The sequence below is a fragment of the Lagenorhynchus albirostris genome, chromosome 17 (genome assembly GCF_949774975.1).
Source record: "Lagenorhynchus albirostris chromosome 17, mLagAlb1.1, whole genome shotgun sequence".
Lineage (NCBI taxonomy): Eukaryota > Metazoa > Chordata > Mammalia > Artiodactyla > Delphinidae > Lagenorhynchus > Lagenorhynchus albirostris.
In genome coordinates, this window is record NC_083111.1 from 16,145,911 (window position 1) to 16,171,487 (window position 25,577).

Consider the following 25,577-nt stretch of genomic DNA (forward strand, 5'->3'; position numbering starts at 1 on the left):
AGCGATGGGAAAATATCCTACCTAAAGAGGGAAAAAATTCACCAGATTCTTGGAACAATAGACCCGATTTGAACATTTCCTAGGCCTCTAGGAGTTTCAAGAAAGCCATCTTTTTTTTTTTTCCTGAAGTTTCTTTTATTTAGATCAGTGTTTTTCCACTATAATTGTTAGTGTGAGGTAAATCAAATATAATTTTCAGATGCTTGTTCAAAGGGCTGACCAATCTCCTTGTCTTATCATTTTTTAAAACTAACGAGAATCTGCCTTTAGAAGGAAATAGCTTTAAGTACCACAATTGCTGCACTTTGATTTTTATACCACGCTGAAGAAGCCTTTAGTACCTTTGTAAGACTGAGCATTTATAATGGAAAGGAAGAGTCTGCAGTGAAGTTTCTACTTGACAATAAAGTGACCAGGAAACAGTACAGTTGTTCTGTAGAAGTCAGAAGACACCTGAACGGTTTGAGCTCATCTAAAACATTTAAGGTGGATTTTGTCCTTCTGCTCAGGGGTTCAGCCTCCCTGTTTGTAAGGTACCAATGAACTGCATCACTGATGCCATTCAGAAGACCTGTAAGAAATAGAGCATTTTAGAACTGACAGAGACTGGAGGCTTCATCTAGCCCAGGCCCCTTGTTTTCAATGAGAAGCCATAGTTGGAAAAGGGAGCGATGGCCCCAGGCCACCCAACTAGTCAGTTTCTCAGATGGCCCTAATTGTCACCCTAGGCAGACTCCCCATGTGCTTGGCTGGTGTACATCGAAAGCAGCTGCAGAAAATAGCTGTCATGGTGCCAAATTCTTATCTGCTGGTGTCCTTCAGATCAGGAGGGCTGAATGCCAATGGGAACCTCAGAGTCTGTGAATTCTAATCCTGGACAGTTCTGGTCACAGGGTCTTACATTTCCCTCCAGAGCAGAGGTTCTGGGTCACATCAGAGGGGAGTTGGAAAGCATGAGTGCATCCTGTGGGTGCATCTGAAGCTGTGCAGATTGTTGGTGCTGTTTATAACCTCAGTATGTTATAATGGCCATATCATCAATCTATGCCTTGTTCTATCCAGCTGACCTGACCCTACAGATATATTTTAACAATCTCTTCTCACATCCCAAAATGAGCTAGATGTGTTGCTTGTTGTGCAAATCAATACCTTGAAGATTTCAAAATTCTAAAAGGCCAATCCCTTTAGAGGAGAGCTGAAACAGAATCACAGTTAAAGGCTTAGAATTGTCAGATTTAAGGAAAAATAAGGGACCCTTTGCACTTTCTCCTACGTGCTAAGAAGATGACTCTTCCCAAATGGTCATCTCAAAGTGGAGATGACGGTGATGCTGACATTGATACTTAACAGATGAACATTTGTTGATGACCTACGATGCCAGGCACTAAGTATTTGACATTCACTGTTGCTTTGAACCTTCACAAACAACCCCATCAGGTAGGTTCTATTATCTCTTCATTCTACAAGCGAGGAAACTGAGATTCAGTGATTTTAAGTCACCGGTAAGAGTCCGTGCTCTTCACCGCCATACTAGGCCTTAACGTCAGTCACTAGACCAGTATTGGAAGGCCTCCATGACTTACAGTTCTTTCTGGGAAGCCCTTCCCCTGCCTTGTCCCCTGGCCTCACCTGTCAGCTCTCTGGGAAGCCCTCCATGGAGATCCAAGGTTGGGTGTTGTACCCTTCCTCCTGGAGGGCCATGTCCCCTCATAGCACGCAGCACCCCATGCTTCAAGGATCGGTCCATTCGTCCACTTCTCTGTTCTTTGCAGCTCTTTGAGGTGAGGCAAGTATGTCATTCATTTCATTCATCCAACGCTGTCCTGGCTCATAGCTGATGATCCATAAGTGCTTCTTGAATAACTGGCTAATGTGGAAATTGACAATAGGTTTCAGTTATCTATCGCTGAGTCATAAACCACCCCCAATTTAGTAGCTTAAAGCAGCTCTATTGTTATTATCTCCCACAATTCTGTGGATCAGGAATTAGGACAGGGCCCAGCAGAGGTGGCTCACCTCTGCCATCTGTCCTCCATGGCCCCTTCATTTTCCATGAGATGCTCCCCAGTTGGCCCCGCTGGGATCATCCATCTCACTGATCTTGCCGTCAGCTGGGTCCTCCATTCTCGGGTGTGGACTCAGGGTTTCTGTCTCTCTTGTGTGGCCTCTCCATGTGGTCCCATCAGAAATGTGGTTGGAATTCTCACATGGAAGCTCAAGGATCTCAAATAAGTACAAGCAGAAATGGCTGATCCTTAAGGCTCAGGCCTGGAACTGTCAGAGAGTCACCTCCACCACCTTCTATTGGTTAGAGCAGGTCCCTGGGCCAGCCCTACACAAGGGCGTGCGCAATGGGGCGCCTGGTTCATCAGGGACCATCTTTGGTGATTAGATACCCCATCATCTAGTAGAGCCAAACCCATCCCAGCCCAAGTCTCCAAAGAAATGGTGTCAGTCAGAGGAGGACCAAGACAGAGAAGGTGGATAGCTTGGCCTATTCCATCACCACTATTTGAGGGAAAACCTATAATTAAAGCCCATAAAAGTTAGGCATTGCCAGAGAGCTCTGTGCATGTGAACAGCCAGCAGAACAGGGCCTGGTGAGAAACACTTAAGATGTTCTGTTTAAAACATAACATATAGCCTATATCCAGCAAGGCAGAGGTCTGAGATAGCGTTAGAACCATGGTCTTTCCACCCCTTACAGTTCCCTCCTTTTCTCTGTGTACATTCGGTTTACCCATCTTGTCCCCTCAGGCTCCTGAGGCCTTGGCTTCCACCCCTTCAAGCACTGCCCTATGCAATTTTTTTTTTTTTTTTTTTTTTTGCGGTACGCGGGCCTCTCACTGCTGTGGCCTCTCCCGTTGTGGAGCACAGGCTCCGGACGCGCAGGCTCAGCGGCCATGGCTCACGGGCCCAGCCGCTCCGCGGCATGTGGGATCTTCCCGGACCGGGGCACGAACCCGTGTCCCCTGCATCGGCAGGCGGACTCTCAACCACTGCGCCACCAGGGAAGCCCTGCCCTGTGCAATTTTGATGCTCCTTCGTTGGATTTAGCCTGAGGAGTTTCTGCTATTACTTTTGCACAGATGATACTCCCTCCCACTGCCTGGCTCTTGGAACAGTTTCTTTAAGGATCATGCGAGTCTCTTAGACTCATGTCGCTGAGCTTTGTGTTTTGTGGGATCCTTTCTTTGCATTTGAAGATGATTGCTTCCAAGGCATTTGAGGATTCTCTGGGGTTTTGTTGTTGTTTGTTTTTATTTCTTTTCTACTCAAATTATGCATGTCAAGGCATTTAGTTACTTTAGTAATGTGCCCAGTATAAGTTAATCAATATTATCACGAGTAAACATATTTTTCCTTACTTGGCAAGCCTGCAGATAAAAAAACTCTTTATTGAGGAATACTGAAAATGATTCCTATGTTTCCTTAAATAAATTTCTTCATTAGTATGATATAATGACTATGATTCTAATAAAGCCCTTGGATAATATTAATATATGGACAAAAGAAATGGGATTTTGCAGTCCTGAACTTTGGGCATCACTTTCCCTTTCATCTGAAAATCAGGTCCAGCCCTGAAGCTACAAAGGCTCAAAATTAAGAGCCTGTAGGAGACAGGAGAGATGGGTATGAGGCAGAAAGAGCAGGAAGCCATACAGAGATTCCTCTGAGAGCAGCCTTTATGGAACCAGTGCACACGTTGATCCTGCTGACTTTCCTGCTAGACTACAGTGGCATCACACGGAGAAAGCCCTTCCCATCTCAGCTGTCATCCCAACCTCTCTAGAGAATCTTTCTGATCAAGTGTTTGCTCCTATATCCAATCTAGACTGATCTATAGGCTCCTGACCTACTGAGATGGCCACAAAATCAAGAAAACATGAATCTTACCAATGAAAAGGGCCTTAGGAATGATCTAGGCCCGTGGTTCCTAAACTTTTTTTTGCCTCTGATTTTCTTTTTACACTTTTAAAAGATCTTAAAGACCCTGAAAAGCTTTTGTTTATGTGGCTTCTATCTGTTGATATTTACTGGATTCGAATAGTCAAAACTGAGAGAAAACATCTGCTAATTCATCATGAACTAATTACATGTGAAAGCAAATAACATTTTCAATGTTTTCCAAAACATTTTAATAGGAAAAGTGGCACAGTTTTATATTTATGCACATCTCTTTAATATCTGACTTTGTAGAATGTAGCTGGATTTTCATTTCTGTTTTCTACATCCATCTGTTGTGATACGTTATTTTGATCGACATGTGAAGAAAATCCAGCCTCACACAGATATGTAGTTGTAAAGAGAAGAAGTATTTTACTGACTACTTCAGGTAATTGTGGTTATTTTTTGATACTACACCAAGACTCTACAAGTATAATTTCTGAAAGGTTGGCTGCAATGTGAAATCTGAAATCATATCAACGAACTTTTTGTGTTGTTAAATCAGAAACCATTGGTCTATCTTATGCTCCTAAATGAATTTGGATTTTTTGTCCCGTGGATAATTTTTGAGATTGAGCATTATGATCTTTATTTTTTTAAGAGAAAACCAAATGAAAGTTTCTACTTAGTGGCAACAAAAAGAAAGGTCAGTGCAGGAAAACTAGAGGTGGCATAAAAGAGCAAGGTGATAAAAGTGTTAGTGGGGAATGATGGGAGAAATTTGCAGGAGAACTAAGGACATCTGAACTACTGTTAGAGGAAAGGAAAGAAATCAAGACTTCATATTTTTTGTTTTCTTTTTTTGTTTGTTTGTTTGTTTTTGTTTTCAGTACGCGGGCCTCTCACCGCCGCGGCCTCTCCTGCCGCGGAGCACAGGCTCCAGACGCGCAGGCCCAGCGGCCATGGCTCACGGGCCCAGCCGTTCCGCGGCATGTGGGATCTTCCCGGACCAGGGCACGAACCCGCGTCCCCTGCATCGGCAGGCGGACCCCCAACCTCTGCGCCACCAGGGAAGCCCTCAAGACTTCATATTTTTTTTAATTAGCATTTATGGAACATTGCCCAGGTGCTTAATAGAATTATCTCATTTAATCCATTTTCAATACTGTCTGTGATGTAGGATGTATTATTCTTGTCTCACAGGGAAAAGGGAAAGTGCGTGAGGATGCAGAGCTGTGAAATAGACTGAAACCAGCTACATCGGACACAGCACAGTGCAATCTTTTAAGAAATATGAGTTTTAAAAATCCCAAAAATAATATATAAAATTTTTAACAAAGAAAAGTAAAAGATAAAACCTCTTGCTCTTTGCTCCCCACTCCTCCCCATTTCTACTGATGAGAGTAATAATCAATACAAATACCATATTTTCACCAAACTGAAAGCCCCTGCTCTTAACTGTTCCACAAGCTTCTTTACCACAAGCAATGAAGGACACCAAAGTTGATTCGTAACCCATGTTGGTGATAGCAGAGCCACAAGGGCTGAGAAAATTCAAGGCACTAGTACTTTAGTGCTAATTATGTTTACACCATTACATGTAGATTTCAGGTTCTGGCTACTTCCTAGACCTTCTCAGAGTCATGGATTCCAAGGAATTTTCTGGATCATTTTTCACTGTTGGGGGAGAGAGAAGAAAAGAGAATACAAAGGGCAAACAGCATAGAAAAGGAGATGAATGGTGAGTGCAAAGATGCAAGCACTCTGACAGTCCTCAGGTGGATAAACAGAAGTGCCCAGGGAAAAGAGAGTGGCCAGGTGACCAGTTACAAAGGCGACCAATCCTCGCCTCCTAGTGAATTCTCCCAGAAGTTAGATGCTGGGCAGTGAGAAGTCAATTATGAACTTACCTGTTTTTTGCCCTTCCAGACATTACTAAAATGAATTTCTTGGTTATCATTTTAACTTACTTAAAAAGTATCAGCCAAAATACCTACCTATTATCTACTAAAATAGGATGTGTTCCATTTAGTTCTTTTTATAGAGGAGGGGGATGTCTTTCTTATTTATTTTTGACTTATGAAGCTTTTATTACCAGGGGAAAAGCTGTGCCTGTAAAAAAAAAAAATCTCCTCTGTAAAGTAACGGTCATTGTCAACTGTCTGCTGAAGGAGCCATCAGACTATTAAAATAAAGTTGTAACTTGAAGCTCAGTGCAAAAGACTATGCCCCCAATCAATTTTACATCCACAACCAAGAGAAACGCCTAAATGTTTCAAAATTACAGTGCCGAAAGCATTTCTTTTAAAATATTCATCTTAGGAAGAGCCTGTGAAAGGGGATTTTTGTTCTCTTTGATTGAGTCACTCTCACTAATAATAAAGCTTTGGTCCCTCAAAAAGCCCCCGAAGAGTATTTTTCAATTTACTCATTTGATTTGTTTATTCAGTACTTTTTACATTTCTTAAACTTCTTTTTCCTTCAACTTTTCTCTCACAGCAGTATAATCAAATTGAAATAACCCTAAGGACAAACTTACTTCTCTCTCTTTTTTTAATTCGCTGATTACCCCAGCCCCCAACTCCTATTTCTCCAACCCAAATCCCTAAAGGAAAATGATGAAGGGAAAAAATAAGGATGGTTTTGGGATGCCTTTCTACCACTTAGAGCTCACGATAGTCACAGTAGATCAAGAAAGGACTGGTTCAAGGTGCTTCAGCCCTCTCCCAACAGCAACCCTTGCCCAGAAGCTTGAGCAATTTGAACTGATTCATTGGGACTTACTAGAAACTGGCCCCTTTCTTCTTTTTTTCATAACATAATTCTTGACATTGGACTTTTTACAGAAACCATGGAGCAAAAAATTCTCGAGAAAGTATTTTTTCTTCTCTATAAATTATCAGATTATCAAGTGCAATAAAAAATGAGTTTGCAGAGAACAACATTCTGGGTATGTGAGTCAGTGAAAGCACCCCCTTATTTGGGATGGGAGCAGAGTAGGGGCAGAAAATCTGTGGGTTTGACCCTGAAGTGTCCTGAAAGAATATAATTATAGTAACAAAATATTTTTTATTTATGAAAATGTGCCCTAATATTTCCTTGTTTATTCAAATGCTTTTTCTTATCTGTATTCACCACAAATATAGTCTCTCTTTTTTTTTTCTTTTCTTTCTGTTTCTGTTTCTGCTCTGGTGGGGCACTTCTCTCTCACTGTTTTAATCCAGGCATTTCAAAACAGGACCTAGTCTTAAAGACCGGATTCCTGAAATGTCCCACCTGTTTCAAGTGTCCTCATTTGCCGAAGCCTCCCCGCCCTTTTCCTTTAGTTATCAGTCAGCCTTTACGGGGTGTTGCTCACTGCCTTAGAAGGGTTGCTTAAATATTATCACATTCATAACTGACGGCAATCTTCCAAGGTGGCCACTGTTATTACCCCATTTTGTAGACAGGGAAACTGAGGCAGAGTGGGGTTGCACAGGGTCACTAGTCTGGGGGGTGGCAGAGCTTGGATTCCAGGCTTGGTTCTGCAGACCTTCAGGTTCACCTTAACAAGATACAACAATGCCTCCTTTTCTCGAAAAGGACCTCATTTCCTGGAAGCTTTGGAAAAGATCTTGACTCGGAGCTGGCTTCGAGCAGACGCCCCACCCCCAAGAAGCCTGGCTTCCAGTGCTTACAAAAGGCCTGAGTGCCTTTAACCACCGTGATGAGGTTTTCTGTAACTAGTTACTCCCAAGTTCTCCTTTAACCAGAGCGCCCTGCTGAAACCCCCTGCTGACTTCTGCCACTGAAGACTGGATCCCCACCGGCTATGAACAAAGGCCCAAGAAAATGGTGCCAGAAAGCAGTTCTCCGGAGCTTGGGTTCGGTTTAGTTCAACACAGGAAACCATGTTCCCTCACCTCACTCTCACCTCCTAAACTCCAGCTGTATTTTCTCTGTCTGGGCAAGAAAACTGCCTTTCAATTTCATAAAATAATGGACACACCCCAAATCAGGCAGTTGTTTAGGTAGTTCTATCCTTCACACTTTTCTAAAGTTTCTACAAAGAGAATGCTCCTTTAAAAAAGACCTGTCTTTAGAAAACCATGTGATGGGTTTCCCAAGTTATTACTTCCTGCGTAAACTGCAGGTAGTTACGTCAAAAAGTCTATATAAACAATATTTGAAAAAAAGAAAAGCTTGACTGAAGTACAAATTGGCGCCTTGTATTGTGGTTTTATTCTGCTAGTTAGACCTGAGACCCATCCTTCACTTCCGGTATGTGGGCCTGTAGGGGGTTCTTGAACTACTTGCAATTGTTAGCACTGGTTTAGGCTGGAGAAATCGTAGTGTATGTGTGTGTGTGTGTGTGTGTGTGTGTGTGTGTAAAAGAAAGAAGTGCACATATATTACTTTGAAGAGTGTATACCTTTCAACGTGGCTCAGGCCCCAAAAGGTTCTTAGGGCCTAACAAGCCTCCAGTTCCTGCCTTCCAGTAACCTTTGCCTTGAGAAGATGAATCATAGAAAGAGAGTTACGCTTGAAGTTGCAGTGATCTACATGTGATCAACCCCCTCGGCCGACAATGACCTAATCCCCGTCCAGAGCCAAGAGGGCACCTTTAAATTAATTCCCAGACCAAACTCAGTCAAGGGCAACAAAGACCACATTCTGACGCCCCAGGGGCACTCGGTTTTCACAACGCGTTTTATTATTCATACAAAAATAAATTTATTTACATTTGCTAATTACTGCGGTAGTGCGGCCTGGCGCAGCGGCGCGTTCCCCCGGAGCAGGGTCACTAGGTACGGAACAGCCTCGGCGGCCCGCCCCGCCGGAGGAAGAACGTGGACGCCGAGAGGCAGTGTTGGAGGCGGGGGCCACCCCAAGCGGCGAGGCCAGCTGGGGACAGTCAGGAGTGGGGGGGAGGGGAGCTGCAAGTAGGTGTGGGAGGAGGGAGCAGAGGGAGGCGCCGAAGGAGACCCGAGCCGGCTTCAGTGGGGAGAGCCGGATGGGAGGCTCAAGCCTAGAAGGGGAGGGGGAAGACGGAAGCCAGGTGACGGAGAGATGGGCGCCTGGGGGGAGTGAGAGGCGTGACCGCACCTGAAAGCCGAACCGCCAGGGCCACTCCTGGCAAACCCAGCTGAGTTGTTCTCAGAAAGCGCGCCTCCACCTCTCCCCGAGCGGAGACTGCATCGTGTGCCCGCCAGGAGGGCGCTGCCCCGTGGGATACAAACCTGGCCCAGGTGTGCCACACTCTCTTTGCAACTTAAAGACGCGCCCCAGGTAGGTCTCACGTGAAGACCTCCGTCTTTGAAGCCGATTGTCGAGAGCGCGCTCTAACAATTACCTAACCGCGAAAGGCCTGGGCTGCGCGGACTCGTGCCATCACCCACGTAGATCTGGCTCAGCCTGGGAACGAACGCCCAGGCGGCTGCGCGCTGGGCTCAGACTGCAGCGCCGGCGTTAGTCTACACTGCTAAAGCCCGAGGTTGGAGCTGGGTCCGCGTGTAAAGTGTCGTCGCCCAAACCCGCGGCAGCCTAGCCGTTCGCACCTGCGATGACGGCCGCGCCGCGGAACCCTGGGGCTCTGCACCCAACGCCCGCCACCTGTCGAATTCACAGTCCCGGGGTGGAAGTCTAGGAGAATCCAATGGAACTGTCCTCCCATTCTTGGGGGTTCTCACGCTCTCTCCCTTCTCTCCCTGACTCCCAAACACACTCGCTTAACCAATAATCCCTTCAAGTGAGTTCGAGTTCGATCTAAGCGGTGGTTCCACATAATCTGTTGGCTGCGGAAACTTCTTTGGTGTCAGAGTCGGGTCGTCCCGAGACCACAAATGGCCATGTCTGTAAAATCAAAAAAAGCATCAGATACTGGAGGAGAAACGACCGTTTCAAACCGAAACCGCTCTCCAGACGGAACCCTGGAATATCCCCGGCTTTGAGTAGCTCAGATTTTATCAGTATTCTGGGAATCTGCGTGTCTTCTCTCTAAACTAAGACTTTAACTTTACTGTATTTTGATCACGTGAGACGGGAGGTGTCCGTCCATGCTGTCCTCACGATGATTCCGCGAAATTTGCATGAATTTGGAATTCTGTTGCTTAGTTCCCTTCCCCCCAACACACACACACACACAAACACACACACACACACACACACACACCAATCAGCCATTCGCTCCAAATAGGAACTGGGATATGATCTTTCTCAAGCCTGGAGAATTGGCAGGTCGGAGAGGGACTTTCCAGACAAATCCCGTTTGGGGAAACCTCTGCTGTTCTTCAAGAATTGAAAAACCCAAAGGCTTTCGAAAAGAGATCGGCCTTCCCTCCTTCCTTTCAGAAAGTAAGGCTTGTTGATTCAAACCTGTCTGACGCTTAGCTGGAAAAAGCTAGGAAGGGAGATTTGCCAATCAATCTACAACGGGACAGAGGACTCAGATGGAACTTAGATTTAGCCCGGAAGCAGGATATTAGACAATAGCTGTCACTGGGTGATGCAAACACAGAAGGGTGGATGGTTCTCCTCCAGGAAAATGGCTGGCCCCTCCGGTGATCTGGGAGAAACTAAACTGGCCTCCTCACCACCCATACCGGAAACCCCCTACCCCCGGTTTTCCCCAGCGGTCAGACTCTGCCCGGCACCCGGGAGCGCGCCGGGCATCTCTCGGCCGCCCGCCCCGGGCCTCGCGCGCCGGGCCCCTACCAGGTTCACCGGGTGCACGTAGCCGTTCTCGTAGCGGTCCTCCTGCAGCAGCTGCCGCAGGTGCGCGATGTAACTGGAAGCCAGCCGGAGCGTGTCCAGCTTGGAAAGCTTGGTGTCGGGGGGCACCCAGGGCAGGCTGGTCTTGAGCCTGGAGAAGGCTTTGCTCAGCACGCGCATCCGGGCGCGCTCGCGGGCGTTGGCCGCGTTCCTCTGCGACTGCTTGCACTCGGCCGCCGAGCCCTTGGGCGGGAGGGGCTTCTTGCCACCGCCGCCCCCCGCCACCCCGGGCCGTTTCCTCTTGCAGCCTCCGGTGCCGCCGGCCGCTCCCAGCGTACAGCGCTCCTCCTCGCCGTCGGGGTCTTCCTCCTCCGCGGACGAGTTGTCACTGGGCGAGATGTAGCTGCGCTCGGCGCCGCGGAGGGGCGGCCTCTTGGAGACGGGGACCGGGTACCCGCGCTGCAGCTCCCGCAGCTCCATCTCCTCGGGGTCGCTCCCCGAGCTGGTGGACATCGCCGTGTCCCCCACGCCCCCGCCTTCCGCCCCCAGGCCAGTCTCGCGGCCTCCGCCTTCCGCTCCCTCGCGGAGGCGGGGGCCAGGCTGAACTCCGGTGAGGACCAGAGACCCGGGTCGGGAAGCGCGGAGCCCAGTGAACGAGCCCCGCCGCTGACCCGGGAGAGCGTGGCCGAGAAGTCGTCGCCCGGGCCCAGGCTCGGCGCGCACCACGGCGCGCAGCGCCTTTTGACAGGACTATTTATCTGTACTCCTCGGGAGAAACCACCCAGGGCAAAGAAGAGGGGGTTGGAAAGGGGGGCAAGAGGTGGGGCGGGGGCGTGGAAGGGGTGGGGACCATTTTCAGAGTGCAGAGGATCTGCTGGTGGGGGCGGGGAAGGGACGTCTCTGTTGAGCCGGGATTTGGGCCCCTGTCCCCGACGGACCCATCAAGTGCAAGATGACTGTGCGCAGGGTGAGTGAAGGAGGGGACCTTGTTCGTACCCATGTACCCATCCCATTTCCACCCCGCGACTGATCTTAGCGATGGCGAAGGTTTCCAGACACGTGGAAACCCCAGGATCGCGACCTCTGCTTCTTTCCCGAGTCTTTTCAGCAGAACACTATTTTCCAAGTTCATCACTCATAACGTCTGCCTGCCTATTCAAGCCTGGCCCGACAAAAGAGTAAAAGCAAAACAAGCAGGCAACACCAAACAGTCCGCGAGTTACCTCTCATCTCCCTCCCCTCCTTTCCTTTAACTTCGCTGTATGATTTCCAGAGCGCTTTCATCTACATTGGTTCCTTTCATTTTCAGACATCTGTGACTTAAATGTTATTATCTCCACTTTGCAGAACTTGAAGCTAAGCCGCAGAGATAGATATTAAATAAAGGACCCCAAATCAACAGGCTGGTAAGTAGAATATGGACTCAAAATCCGTGAGTAGAATCCCTGGCCCCTCGGTATTCCAGTCGCTACACGCCTCCCCGCCGCACAGCACAGATGCTTATATTTGCTATTTTTTGCTGTCTTGAGAGTTCCATGTGTTAATTTTGTTTTTAACACCACCGTGCGTAAGATAGAGGATCCTGCCCAGCGGTTGAGTTATAGTCTAGGGACTCGATGACTATTTTAGATGGTATGTTGAAGAGCGCGCTCCTGGATGCAGGATGTAAGTCAACACAATCGTCCAAAGTAAAATACAAAAACAAAAAAACCCCGACAAAACGGCACCTAGAAGTATGCCCCTCAAAGGAGACAAACCATAACTGCGGTCTTATCGTTTTCTCACTCGAAGGGCCTTTGCAATACGTGGGCTGGGGATGTGTACTTCATTTTGGAAGTGGACACCAATGGCCAGCTATTGAATGCGTGCTGTGTGCCAGGCACTGCATTAGGCGCCCTGTGCCTGCCCACTGAGTAATTGAAACAAACACACAAAACTAAAACAACAACAAAATAATTCAAACCCTACGAGGTTGGGTTGGCGTTAGTTACTCCGTTCTGAGGAAACTGAATCTTCACACCCGAATTAGGTGTTTACTGACCTTTCCCTACAAGCCCACAGCTTCCCAAGCTGAGCGAAGCTTAAGGAGAGACTGATGGGCAGTTAGCTGGGGACGGAGCGGGCAGAAGCCGCGGCTCCTCCAGCAGAACAAATGCGCCCGGCTCCATGCCTGAAGGGCCGCAACAGGTGGCTGGCCCGGGCTGACTTCATCACTCAGGCATCATCGTTCCACCTTCGTCTCCCAGGCCAGGCCTCCCCCGTGGGGGTGTTTCGCCAAACCCTTCCCACTCGCCGCGGTTTGCAGAGGTTTTCTCCCGGTATATTTTGTCATTTGGTTGGGGGGCGGGGGTGGAGAGTAGGGGGAGGGGCTCATTTGGGATCAGTTGAGTAAAAAGATCGCTCGCTCTCAGTTCTCTCTGGTCTGGGAAAACGCAGGGAATACTTGACAGAGCGTAGACATCGTTCCTGAAACGCTTGAACTTGAACTTGACTCTAGGTGTGCCAGGTGAAGGAGAAAAGCAAAAAAAAAAAAAAAAAAGAGAGAGAGAGAGAGAGAGAAGGGGGAGCAAATAAATATAAAGAGGAGATCTCAGGCAGCTTTTTGCATCGCCTATTGATGACTTGAAGCTATCAGCATAAATACAGAGTCTCACACATTAGAGGCAGGCATATAGGTTTTAAAAATCGGGATTGTTTATACAGGTGCAGAACAAAGTCTTTTCTTTAGAAAAGATTAATGGCAGGGAGAGCGCTAGATTTTCTCTAAACAGTCGCAAAAACTGTACCCAGCCTCAACGCGAAGTGGGTCATGGCCAGTTTCTTTTCCTCGAAGGAACTGCCTGACCCCAAGGATTCTTTTTTTTTATATATAGCTCTTTCCTTTTTCCTTCTTTTCCCTTCCTCCCTCCCTCCCTCCCTTCCTTCCTTCCTTCCTCCCTCCCTCCCCTCTCTTCTTCCCTTTCTCCCTCTGATCTCTTTCAAGAAAGACAGCTATTTTCTCTATTTTCTTTTATCTTGTTTTCATTTCCCCTTTCACTCCATTTCTTTCTAGTTACATTTTTATTCTTTCACTCTTTTTTTCAAGTTGCAGACTCCTAATGAAGATTAAGAAATGTATCTTCATCTACATTTCATGTTAGTATATAACTACAGTTTGCTTTAACAGGTTTGTAATGACATCTGACATTCGTCACCTCTTTAGACTTTCAAAATGCTTTTACTTTTCCTTCTCTCTCAGTGATTACAAAAACCCCGTGAGCTGAACAGTGCAAGTATAACTATCTCTTTTGAAAAACCTGTCGTTTTAATTGTTTTGGCAAGTTCCCAAGTGAATATTGCAAACGAACATTGCAAATGAATAATGAAATCTTTACTTTTGTATTTTTTCTCAAAGTTTTATAAAATAAACTCGTATTTTTGAAAAGTTCTATATTTACAGAAAAGTCATAAAGATAGTAGTATAGAGAGTTCTCATATATTTCACACCCAGTTTCCCCTATAATTAATATCTTACATTAGTAAGGTATATTTGTCACAATTAATGAACCAATATTGCTACATTATGATTAATGACATTCCACACTTTACTCCTATTTCCTTTTTTACCTAATGCCCTTTTTCTGTTCCAGGATCCCATTGTAATAATCAACCTTGATAGTCTGTAATTGATGATTTGACATCTTGAAGTCACGCCAAAACTGTTGACGTCCCTACCACCCCTGTGGTTTTACAGCACACAGAAATCATATTACTAACCTTCCAACTACTAAATAAAGAAGTGGTGGGGAGTTGTCTGGTGGGGATGTCCCCTACTTAGCAGGAAGCAAATACAGATGTTGGAGTTCGTGTTGGAAGGTTAGTACTTTTGTATTTTAAAAAAGCACGTTGAAAGCAATTCCTATCTGCCCATGCTTTACAACCTTTTATATTTGTAACACAAATATACAGTTGTCTATGGTATATATTGATGATTTTGAAATTCTTTAAGATGTTCTCTTTAAGTATGCAGTGGGAGGTGGGGTTAAAGTTACAGTCTCAAACATTAATACATTTAATAATAATTAATAAATTAATAATCCTGGCTCTCCTGCTTATTAGCTGTATGAACTTTGGTAATTTACTTTTTCTGAGGCTTAGATTACTGATCAGTATAATATGAAATATCTAACTTGTTGTGAGGAAGGGGGAGTATATGAGCAATTGCCCAGGCCACAGCCTGATGCACTGGAGAAAATCAATAAATCCTAGTTATTTTTATTACTATGAACTGCCTTGCCCAACATCACACACCTAATAAAGTGTCAGGGCCCAGAACTGACCCAGGTTTTGTACACCACGGCTTGATGTGGATTTCAGACAGCACAAGATGTTTCTTTGCTTTAACTGCAGGCTTCTAGTGTGTGAAGTGCATGGTCCCCTTGCCGGACATTTTCCACAGGCCTCATAAGAGACATCACTGAGGGAAAATGGATGGGACTGCATCAGAAACTTTCTTTCTCCAAGTTTTCTCACCATAAAGTCACAGCACTTCTCCAAGCCTCACTTCCCCTATTTGAAAACTGGGATAAAACTCCTAAATCAGTAACTGAAAAGGATTAAATGAGATTGTGGAGAAGCAGCACACTAAGTGTAACAGAGAAAAGGTGCTTAATTTGCTAAAATAAAAAAAAATGCAGACTTTGGTTTTTAAAAAGGGAGAATGAGGTGGATTATAATTACAGACCATAGAAAAGAAGGCCATTTAATGCCACCTTCTCCTTCCTCCGAAGTAAATACTGGGTAAGGAAGTATAAAGTTGGTCAGGTCAAGTGGGTTTAGAGTTTGTTTGCGGGTGGGAGGTGGATACCAAGTCAAAGCATGTGGTAAGTAGGTGCTTAAGAAATGTTTGTTGTTGGAATGCATTTCCCATATGACTTTCCTGGTGGTGTCTCCCCAGAGCCTCCTGATGTTCTGGGTTTGTCCAGTTGGCTGAAGAAATTGCCCACACCTTTGACCTAGAAAAACAAAGAGTCTAGACCAGCACTGTCCAATATGGATGTCACCAGCCACATGAGGTGATTGAGCACTTGGAATGTGGCTAGTCATGTACAATATTGTAAAATACACACCGGATATTGAAGACAATATGAAGAAAAGAATGTAAAATATCTCACTAATTTTTTTAAAATATATGTCAAACGATGATGATAGTTTTGATATACTGGGTTAAAGGAAGTATATTTTACCATTAAAAATAAATTATAAATTTTTACCGTTAAAAATTTAAAAAATGACTGTTGCTTTGTATTTTTACTATGTGGCTACTAGAAATTGGGAATTACAGATGTGGCTCGCATTATATTTCTATTGGATAATTCAGGGATTAACGAGGCAATTGTGCACTGAGTGTCTAGTGTTTGCTGTGGCAGGTGTTGGTGAGCCAGTCTCCCGCCCACTCGGAAGGCACATTCTCGTGGGAAAAAGCACCATAATGCGGGAAGCACACATTACAGCACGTCTGCTCTCACTAATCCCTGTCATCTCGCCTGCATCTCTCCACGTGTACCCGACCCCGTCTAATCCCTCCAACCCTAGAACACGCTGAGAAACGCTTCCAGTTGGTTTGGATTTCCGCAGCTCGTTGCACTGGGAAAATTTACAATGAGGCGTCCATTCCCCAGGCAGGATGGCCACCCCGCGGACACCGACCAGGGCTCCAGTGCTCAGTTCGTCCGCCTTTTCAGAGCAACCCTGGGTACCGAGTACTACGCCCAGTTCCGGGTTAAGCGGCGCGCACGTCACGTGGTATACGGGTCACGTGATACGCCGTCTCACGGGGACGGGGAGGGGTCACGTGGGGGGCGTAGGTTTAGGCCCGCCACGTTTCTTTGTCTCGCGAAGCCGGAGCTGGCTTGTGTTCCGGGGTTGTCCCCAGGCTGCCTGACCTGGAAGGAAAGGAACTCCTGGCTCTTCCCGCCATCCACGTGGTCAGGTATCTGAGGGAACAGTGAAGCTCGCGGGAGGAGTTCTCTGTCACCCAGGACACAAGCGGCCCTCCCCCGCTCGTTTATCCAAGATTTGTGGCCAGATTTTTGCCTCCTTGGAGCCCCGTGAGGCCTTAGCGTTTAGACAGGCCAGGGCCTGGACACATCAGGTTTGCAGAGGCTGAAGGTAGAAAGGCCCGAGTTAAGAATGAAAAGGGAGCACACAACATTGTTAATCAACTATACTCTAATATAAAATTAAATTTTTTTTTTTTTTTTTGCGGTACGCGGGCCTCTCACTGTTGTGGCCTCTCCCGCCGTGGAGCACAGGCTCCGGACACGCAGGCCCAGCGGCCATGGCTCACGGGCCCAGCCGCTCCGCGGCATGTGGGATCTTCCCGGACCGGGGCACGAACCAGTGTTCCCTGCATCGGCAGGCGGGCTCTAAACCACTGCGCTACCAGGGAAGCCCTAAAATAAAAATTTTTTAAAAAATGAAGGAGGAGAGAGGAAAGGTGATAAGACTCAGAGACCTCAATATCTCTGCCATTTAGGACAGAAGGAAAAAAAATCATCATTGATCGTCTCCTCAACTAAAACGCAGGTGACTTTGAAAAAGACTTTTGTTTTTTTAAAGCAATTTGTGTGGGAGCCAATGTCAAGGCGTAACTGTTCTGCAAACCCCAGATGAGGAATAGAAAGCTGCGGGGCTTCTGCAAATGACTTTGAATGCTCCATTAACAGAGATAAGTAGCTCCACCCTCAAGAAGAAAAGCCCCGTGGCACAGCTTCCAGAGGCTTGTCTGCAGAATCCCTGGACTTCACTCATTTGGAGGATCCTGAAGGGCGAGCTGGGCTGGGCTGTGGCTCATGGGTCTGATAGCAATCTTATTTTTAAAAATCCCTCGAGACAGCCTTTCATTCTTAGGCAAAAGCTAAGAAACTCTGTCTTAGCAGTTTTTTCTTTTACTGTTGATTTTTATCGGCAGTACTTTGGAAGTGTGAAAATACGCCATTACCAAAACAGCCCTTGAAATGTAGCACACAGCTCTGGTTTCCAGTATGTGGTCCCAAGCCTTGGATTTAATTGTGGAGTTAACCTGGGAGAGAATGACATTCTGCCATGTGGCACGTACTGGAAAAAGGCCCCTCTGCTGTGGACATTAGGAGATCTCTGCCTATCAGCTCCATGGCCTTGGGCCACTTGCTGGCCTTCTTGGAGTTGTTTCTCTGTTTGTAGCCCACCTCTCAAGTGGTGACGAGGGTCAACAAGATTGCCCGGCAGCGCGCAGGCTCTCCTGGAAAGTATAGAACATGGTACAAGGTCAGTTATTACATTGTCCTCATTCTCTCTCCTAGGGGCTCATTCTTCACCTACCCCCTCACCCAGTAGTCGGCCCTGCGCAGTGTCACTCTCGTTTTAGTAGCCCTCCACCCTCTACCCCTTTCCCCGCAGTGCCTCATCCCCTATAGAACATCAAGTGAAAACAAAATGCCACCTGGCGCCAGAAGGAAGTTCTCTTGTAATAGATACTTTGTGGTGTCAGAGAGAAGGGATTCTGTGCACTTTGTCAACCGGTCCCTTAAAATCTTCTGTAAAAGCGGGCCTGGCTTATTTACATACAAGTTTTGCTTCCCTAGCCCCAAGCCCTTTTAATCTCCAATTCTGAAGTGAGCTCTCATAACGATCAGAGAACAGGGAGGTGTTGGGGGCAATGTGCGCACTTTTTCTTGATGTTTTTTTTTTTTTCCTTTGGATTATTTGTGCTGCTTTGCCCAATTAGCAAGGATAATGAGGCAATTAGCTTGCAGAGGAGGCTGCTACGTTTTCGCTGTAGGTTTCAGTCTCCAAGAGAACTCCTTGAGGATGTTGGAAACAGAATTGCATAAGATATCCTCATGCCGGTTTCATCACCCTGCCACTACTCCTTAGATTGCCACATTCAGGCAACTTCCTTTCGGCAAGACAGTCGAGGGATTAAAATAAACAATAAGAAAATGAAAAGACTAAACGGTCAACTCAATAAAGGCGGAGACTGTGCCTTGTTCAGCTGGGTATTCCCAGATGCCTAGCACTACCTGTGAAAGGTACTACCTAAATATTCGGTGACGAAAATCATTTGCAGACACGTGAGCACAATCTAGTATTCACCCATAATTAACGGGAGACACACGCTGAAACCATTATTTGCCCTTCATTTAACCAACTCAGTCCAATGTGCTCTACCCCACTATCAACCCTTACAGAGATCCAGTTCCATTTCTCATTAACTGAATGGATAATATATAGCTATGATCTATATCATAAAGTAAGAGATGTCTATGTACTTACACTATACTTGCCACAACTCCAGAGTTCATCCTAAATAACTGAAGAATTACGTGTAATGTAAACATCCCAGCAATAAGAGTTCTTATAAAAATGAAACCTGGCTTTAAAAACTGTAACTGCTCTTCCTGATTGGAAGAAAATCAGAACTTTGATACAATTTCAGGGGATCACAGATCTACAGAGCCTCCGATTAAACCTTTATCATAGAGTAAGGGGAGAATGGAGCCCTAAAAGGCCCACCCATTTAATGGGTGAGTAGAGAGGGGAGATTCAGAGAAAGAAAGACAGTCATCAGAGAGGTGAGACGAAACCAAGAGTAGTGTTTTTGAGAGCAAGGGAGGGGTTTCCGGAAATAATGGGTGGGGACTTCCAGTTGAGGTGGTATGGTAAGGTCACATTTTGAAGCTTCTCTTGTACTCTAAACACATGGCAATAAGAGTTAAAGTGTAACAATAGGAAACTAAAAAGACATAACCATGTTCAGAAGCAAGAAAAATACCTCTGTGGACTAGGAGTAGAACAGAAACCGAAGGTTGAGTGGGGTCGAATCTCCTGGCAAATCCCTGGGGGATCCTCCAGGCAGGAGAGTCCAGGAGTTGAGTTCCTTTGCAGAAAGGGGGGACATAACTGGCCCATGCGAGGAGGGAGACTGGCCTGTGTCACTGCCTAAATTAGGATTCTGGAGCAGGGCTACACCTTAGTGAATGCAGCCACTGGGGAAACAAAAGAAAGCAAGCCCAGTCAGCGTATTGGCTCTGTGACCGGATCACTTTCAATTGTTTTTTCTCTTAATTGTGGGTCACCGTTTCCCACTTCTTTGCATGGCTGGTGACTTTTGTTTGGAGGCCAGACATTGTGAATTTTGCCTGTTGGGTGCTGGATATCTGTGTTTCCTCATAAATATTATCGATCTTTGTTCTGGGATGCAGTTAAGTTACTTGGAAATAGTGTAATCCTTTCCAGTCTTGCTTTTAAGATCGGTAGAAGGAATCAGCTGTGCTCCTTCTGAGGCTAATTTTTCCCTCTACTGAGGCAAGACTCTTCTGAGCACTCAACCTAAAGCCCTGTGAATCATGAGATTTTCCAGTCTGGCTGGAGCAGGTATTATTCCTGGCCCTGTGTGAGTACCTGACTCACACCCGACTTTAATCTTTTTTGGTGGGAATTCCTTCAGCCTCAGGTAGTTTCCTCTATGCTTGTGCTGATCAGCTGAAAACTCCGGACGGACCCTCTGCAGATCTCCGGAGTTCTGTCTCTGTGCAGCTCCCTTCTCTCTGGTCCTCTGTTCTGTGAATTCTAGCTGCCTCGTTCTCTCTGCTCTCTCAGCTCTGTCTTCTCCACTCAGGGGGCCTGCCTGGATTCTCCCTGTCTGCTCCTCAGCCTGGAAACTTCTTCGGTGGAAACAGCTGGAGCAGCTGTAGCAATGACAGGGCTTTTCTTGTTTGTTTCCCATCTCTTAGGGTCCACTGCCTTTTACTGCCTCATGCCCCGTGTTTGGAGAACCATTGTTTCGTACATACATTTTGCCTGTTGTGTGGTTGTTTGAGGCAGAGAGGTGAGTCTTATCTCTGGAAGTCAATTTCGGCCACAAGTGGAAGTCTTTGGAATTACACCTTAGTAGGAAACTAGTTTTTTTTTGTTTTGTTTTTAAGGGTTAGAGTTGCTTAAGGATGCTTATATTTTGAGGAAGAAATTAAAGATATTAAAAATGTGAGAAACAGAAGGGAATAGTGATGGGCCAAGTTCCCACGGGAGGTGGAAGGAGATGGGGGGGTAGCTTTGACGAGCAAAAGATACACCCCTTTGCCTGAAATGAGTCAAAAATCAATAATGTAGGATGCCACCGTAGATCAGGAGAGGTTTCTTATGGGAAGAGGTTAGCCCCTGATGGGCTTTGTTTGCTCAGTGGAGTATACCTTAAGGTTATCAGTGTAGGATAGGTGAATAGGCATGAGGTATCCAGGTTAACAGAAGTGGGAAATGTGAGGAGCAGCCATTTTGGGGAATGGAAGAAAGGACCGGGTAGGTAAGGAAAAGTCTTTCAAAGCAGTGTTAAGGGCCCTGATAACTTTGACACATTAACAAATGTGAAGTTTTCTAGCACAGTGGTTGATATGTAATGGTTATTAGTTAGAAATAGTTGAATCTTGATGATAAGATTCCCTGTTTACATCTCTGGTAACAAGAACTTGCAAGGATAAGCCACTAATGGGTTCATCAGGTTTTGACGAGGTCGAGTGGCAGTTTAGGAAAATGGAGTTTAGGGGAGATACTCTTAGAGATTTAGATGAGGCTTCAGTAGTTGGAGACCCATGGTATGAAGGAGGAAGCAAAAATGAAGGCATATTTTTTTTTTCTTTTGGGGTTAGTGGAAAGGATTTGCAGACACAGTACCACTGTGTTGTGTAAGTTTTGACATAGACATTGACATAGAATACAATGTGGAAGAATACAAAGTGGAAGAATCCATATATTTAATTATTATTTATATATTATTTATTTTTATTATTTCTTATATTTTTCAGTTGTGCCTTGACCTTACATCCAAAATACATAAATGCATGCATACATGCATACAGACACACGAACTATACTTCAAAATTTAGGCTACCTGGAGGTATTAGCAGATTTCTTTCAATATATCCCACAGCAATTTAGAACACAGCAAATATTGGGTATTATAAATCAATGCTAGGCCCCCTGATTTCTTAATATTAGCCATAGGGCACTCACTGGCATGCGATATACAGTTTAATGGGGAAAAAAGGTAGAGTAGGTCAGGTTAGTCCCCAACTGCCCTTATCTTCTCACTCTTCACACTAAATTTCGATATTTACCCACATTTTACAATAAAGGTACCAAAGTTAAGAGAGGTGAAGTCCCTTGCTGAGAGATAGTTGAAGGGGGAACACAGATTTCCAGACTAGGCGTCTAGCACTCTGGTTACCATATCATGCCCATGATGGTTAATTTTGTGTGTTGGTTTGGTATAGGCCACAGTTCCCAGATATTTGGTCAGACGTTGTTCTAGATGTTTTTGTGGAGGTATTTCTTTTCTTTTCTCTCTCTCTCTCTCTTTTTTTTTTTTTTGGATCAGATTCACATTTAAAACAGTAGACTTAGAGTGAAACAGATTATCCTCCTTAATGTGAGTAGGCCTTATCTGATCAGTTGACTGTCTTAATAGAAAAAGACTGACCTCCCTAGAAGGAAAAAGAGGAGATTCTGCCAGGAGACCACCTTCAGACTTGAACTCCATCTCTTTCTTCTGTGTCCAGCCTGCTGGCCTACCCTTCAGATAATGTTTTTAAACAAAGACTGTTAAATCCTAGAGAATTTGTAATCAGGATCATGTATAATATCAGGCATTTCTAAATTGGGAGTGTTTAAATTATAAAGGGATAGTGAATCTCACAGTCCTTGATATTTAGTCCTCATTTTAGAAGTCATGGAAAAATTAGTCTAGCCAGGGAGGAAAATGCCCCAAGTAACTATAAAGTATCAACACATTGACTTTTCATATTTTTTTGATATTACTGTGCTACTTGGTTGAAAAATACTGACCTTAATTAAAAATTTTTCTTTACAATCATTGTTTGGATGGATATAACCACTGAATCTTTTCCTTTAATAGAAATATAATTCTCATACCATAAACTTCACCCTTTACAAATATGCAATTCATTGTTTTTTAGTATATTCACAAGGTTGTACAACCATTACCATTATGTATTTTCCAAACATTTTTATAATCCCAGAATAAAACCCCATAATGATTAGCAGTTACCTCCTCACCTTCTGCAGTTTCTGGAAACCACTAATCTTTCTGTCTCTGTGTCTTTATCTATTCTGGACATTATTACATAAATGGAATCATCTAATTCCATTTATAAGCCATCCATATGGTAAGCTACAGACCTTTGTGCCTTATTTTATTTCACTAAGCATAATGTTTTTACAAGGTTTATCCATATTTTAGCATATATTAGTACTTCATTTTTACATGGATGGATAATATTCCATTGTGTGTATATACCAAATTTTGTTTATCCATTCATCAATTGATGGGCATTTAGGTTGTTTCCACTCTTTGGCTATTATAAATAATGATGTTATGAATATTTTTATACAAGGTTTGTGTGAACATATGTTTCAAGTCTCTTGGGTGTACATGTAGGAGTGGAAATGCTGAGTTATATGGTAGCTATGTTTAACTTTTTGAGAATCTATCAGATGGTTTTCCAAAGTGGCTGTACCATTTTATATTTCCAGAAGCAACGTAGAAAGGTTCCAATTTCTCTACATCCTCACCAACACTCTTTATTGTACTTTGCTCTGATTGTAGGCATCCCAGTGGGTGTCACGTGATGTCTCATTGTGGTTTTGATTTGCATTTCCCTAATGAGTAATGATGTTCGGCATCTTTTTACGTGCTTGTTGACTGTTTGTATATCTTCTTTAAAGAAAAGTCTATTCAAGTCTTTTGTCCATTTTTAAATTGGATTGTTTGTCTTTTTGTTGTTGAATTGTAAGGATTCTTTATTTATTCTTAATACTATACCTTAATCAAATATATGATTTGCAAATATGTTCTCCCATTCTGTGGGTCGTGTTTTCACTTTATAGTGTCCTTTAAAGCACAAAATTTTTATAGAAATACCATACAACCCAGCAATCCCACTACTTGGCATATACCCTGAGAAAACCATAATTCAAGAAGAGTCATGTGCCACAATGTTCATTGCAGCTCTAATTACAATAGCCAGGACATGGAAGCAACTTAAGTGTCCATCGACAGATGAATGGATAAAGAAGATGAGGCACAATATACAATGGAATATTACTCAGCCATAAAAAGAAACGAAATTGAGTTATTTGTAGTGAGGTGGATGGGCCTAGGCACTGTCATGCAGAGTGAAGTAAGGCAGAAAGAGAAAAACAAATACTGTATGCTAACATATATATGGAATCTAAAAAAAAAAAAGGTTCTGAAGAACCTAGGGGCAGGACAGGAATAAAGACGCAGACACAGAGAATGTACTTGAGGACACGGAGGGGGGAAGGGTAAGCTGTGACAAAGTGAGAGAGTGGCATGGACATATATACACTACCAAATGTAAAATAGATAGCTAGTGGGAAACAGCCACATAGCACAGGGAGATCAGTTTGTTGCTTTGTGTCCACCTAGAGGGGTGGGTTAGGGAGGGTGGGAGGGAGACGCAAGAGGGAAGAGATATGGGATGTGTGTATATGTATAGCTGATTCACTTTGTTATACAGCAGAAACTAGCACACCACTGTAAAGCAATTACACTCCAATAAAGATGTTTAAAAAAGAGCACAAGATTTTTAATTTTGACGAACTCTATTTTTTTTCTTTGATTGCTTAGGTTTTGGGTGTCATGTCTAAGAAACCATTATATAATCCATGGTCACAAAGATTTACTTCTGTTTTCTTATAAGAGTTTTATAGTGTCATTTTGTCTAGCTCTGTGGTTGATTTTTAGTTAACTTTTCTGTATGGTATCAGGTAGAGATCCAAATCCTTCTTTTTTTTTGCATGTGGATATCCACTTGTCCCAGCACCATTTGTTGAAAATGTTGTTCTTTCCTGCATTGAATTGTCTTGATATTGACCAAAATGAGTTGACCATAAATATAAGGGAATATTTATGGACTCTCGATTCTATTCCACTGATCTATATGTCTGTTCTTATACCAATAACATAAAGTCTTAATTACTGTAGCTTTCTAATAAGTTTTCAAATTGGGGATCTTTTTCAAGATTGTTCTGGTTATTCTGCATCCCTTGAATTTCCATGTGAGTTTTTTTTTTTTTTTTCTGAGGTACGCTGGCCTCTCAGTGCTGCGGCCTCTTCCATTGCGGAGCACAGGCTCCGGACGCGCAGGCCCAGCGGCCATGGCCCACGCGCCCAGCCGCTCCGCGGCACGCGGGACCCCCCCCCCCAGACCGGGGCACGAACCCGCGTCCCCTGCATTGGCAGGCGGACTCCCAACCACTGCGCCACCAGGGAAGTCCCTCCATGTGAGTTTTATGATAAGCTTGTCAATTTCTCAGCCAGCTAGAATTTTGATAGGAATGGCATTGAATCTGTAGATTAACTGGGGAGAGTATTGCCATCTTAATATTAAATCTTCTGATCGATTAACATGGGATCGTGATTCATTTATATGTTTGTTACTATCTTTCAACATGCTTTGTAGTTTTCAGGGTATAGCTTTTACACTTCATTTGTTAGATTTAGTCCTAAATATTATTTTATTTTATTTTAATTTTTTTGCGGTACGCGGGCTTCTCACTGTTGTGGCCTCTCCCGTTGCGGAGCACAGGCTCCGGACGTGCAGGCTCAGCGGCCATGGCTCACGGGCCCAGCCGCTCAGCGGCATGGGGGATCTTCCTGGACCGGGGCACGAACCTGCGTCCCCTGAATCGGCAGGCGGACTCTCAACCACTGCGCCACCGGGGAAGCCCGGAATTGTTTTCTTAATTTCGGTTTTGGATTGTTCATTGCTAGTGAATATAAATACAATTAATTCTTTGCATATTATTCTTGCACCCTGCAACCTTTTTGTACTCTTTTATTAGTTCCAATGGTTTTTAGTAGATTCCTTAGGATTTTCTATATATAAGGTTATGTCATCTTCAAATGTAGTTTTACTTCTTTCTTTCCAATTTGGATGCCT

At 44.6% G+C, this 25,577-nt stretch overlaps 1 protein-coding gene and 2 long non-coding RNA genes across 4 annotated transcripts in view; 1 reads left to right on the plus strand and 2 right to left on the minus strand.

Moving 5' to 3' along the window:
* Positions 1-25,577, minus strand: part of LOC132508002 (uncharacterized) — a 429,503-nt gene that overhangs the window by 120,728 nt on the left and 283,198 nt on the right. The window lies entirely within an intron of this gene.
* Positions 8,562-11,338, minus strand: MSC (musculin). Its single transcript, XM_060128190.1, has 2 exons — positions 10,582-11,338; positions 8,562-9,720 (listed from the first exon to the last, which is right to left on the minus strand). The coding sequence occupies exons 1-2, from the start codon at positions 11,089-11,091 to the stop codon at positions 9,634-9,636; spliced, it is 597 nt and encodes a 198-aa protein (XP_059984173.1). The 5' UTR covers positions 11,092-11,338; the 3' UTR covers positions 8,562-9,633.
* Positions 11,421-15,824, plus strand: LOC132508210 (uncharacterized). 2 transcript variants are annotated; one of them, XR_009536469.1, is made up of 4 exons: positions 11,421-11,545; positions 11,926-11,984; positions 14,208-14,433; positions 15,515-15,824. It is a non-coding gene; the product is annotated as an uncharacterized LOC132508210 (long non-coding RNA). The 2 variants fall into 2 exon arrangements; XR_009536468.1 differs by having other exon boundaries at positions 11,445-11,984.

Excerpts from the sequence above, each read along its gene's own strand:
- MSC (XM_060128190.1), bottom strand. The coding sequence starts at position 11,091 with ATGTCCACCAGCTCGGGGAGCGACCCCGAGGAGATGGAGCTGCGGGAG. Across the intron at positions 9,721-10,581 it reads ACGTGCACCCGGTGAACCTG|ACATGGCCATTTGTGGTCTC; the intron begins GTAGGGGCCCGG and ends TTGATTTTACAG.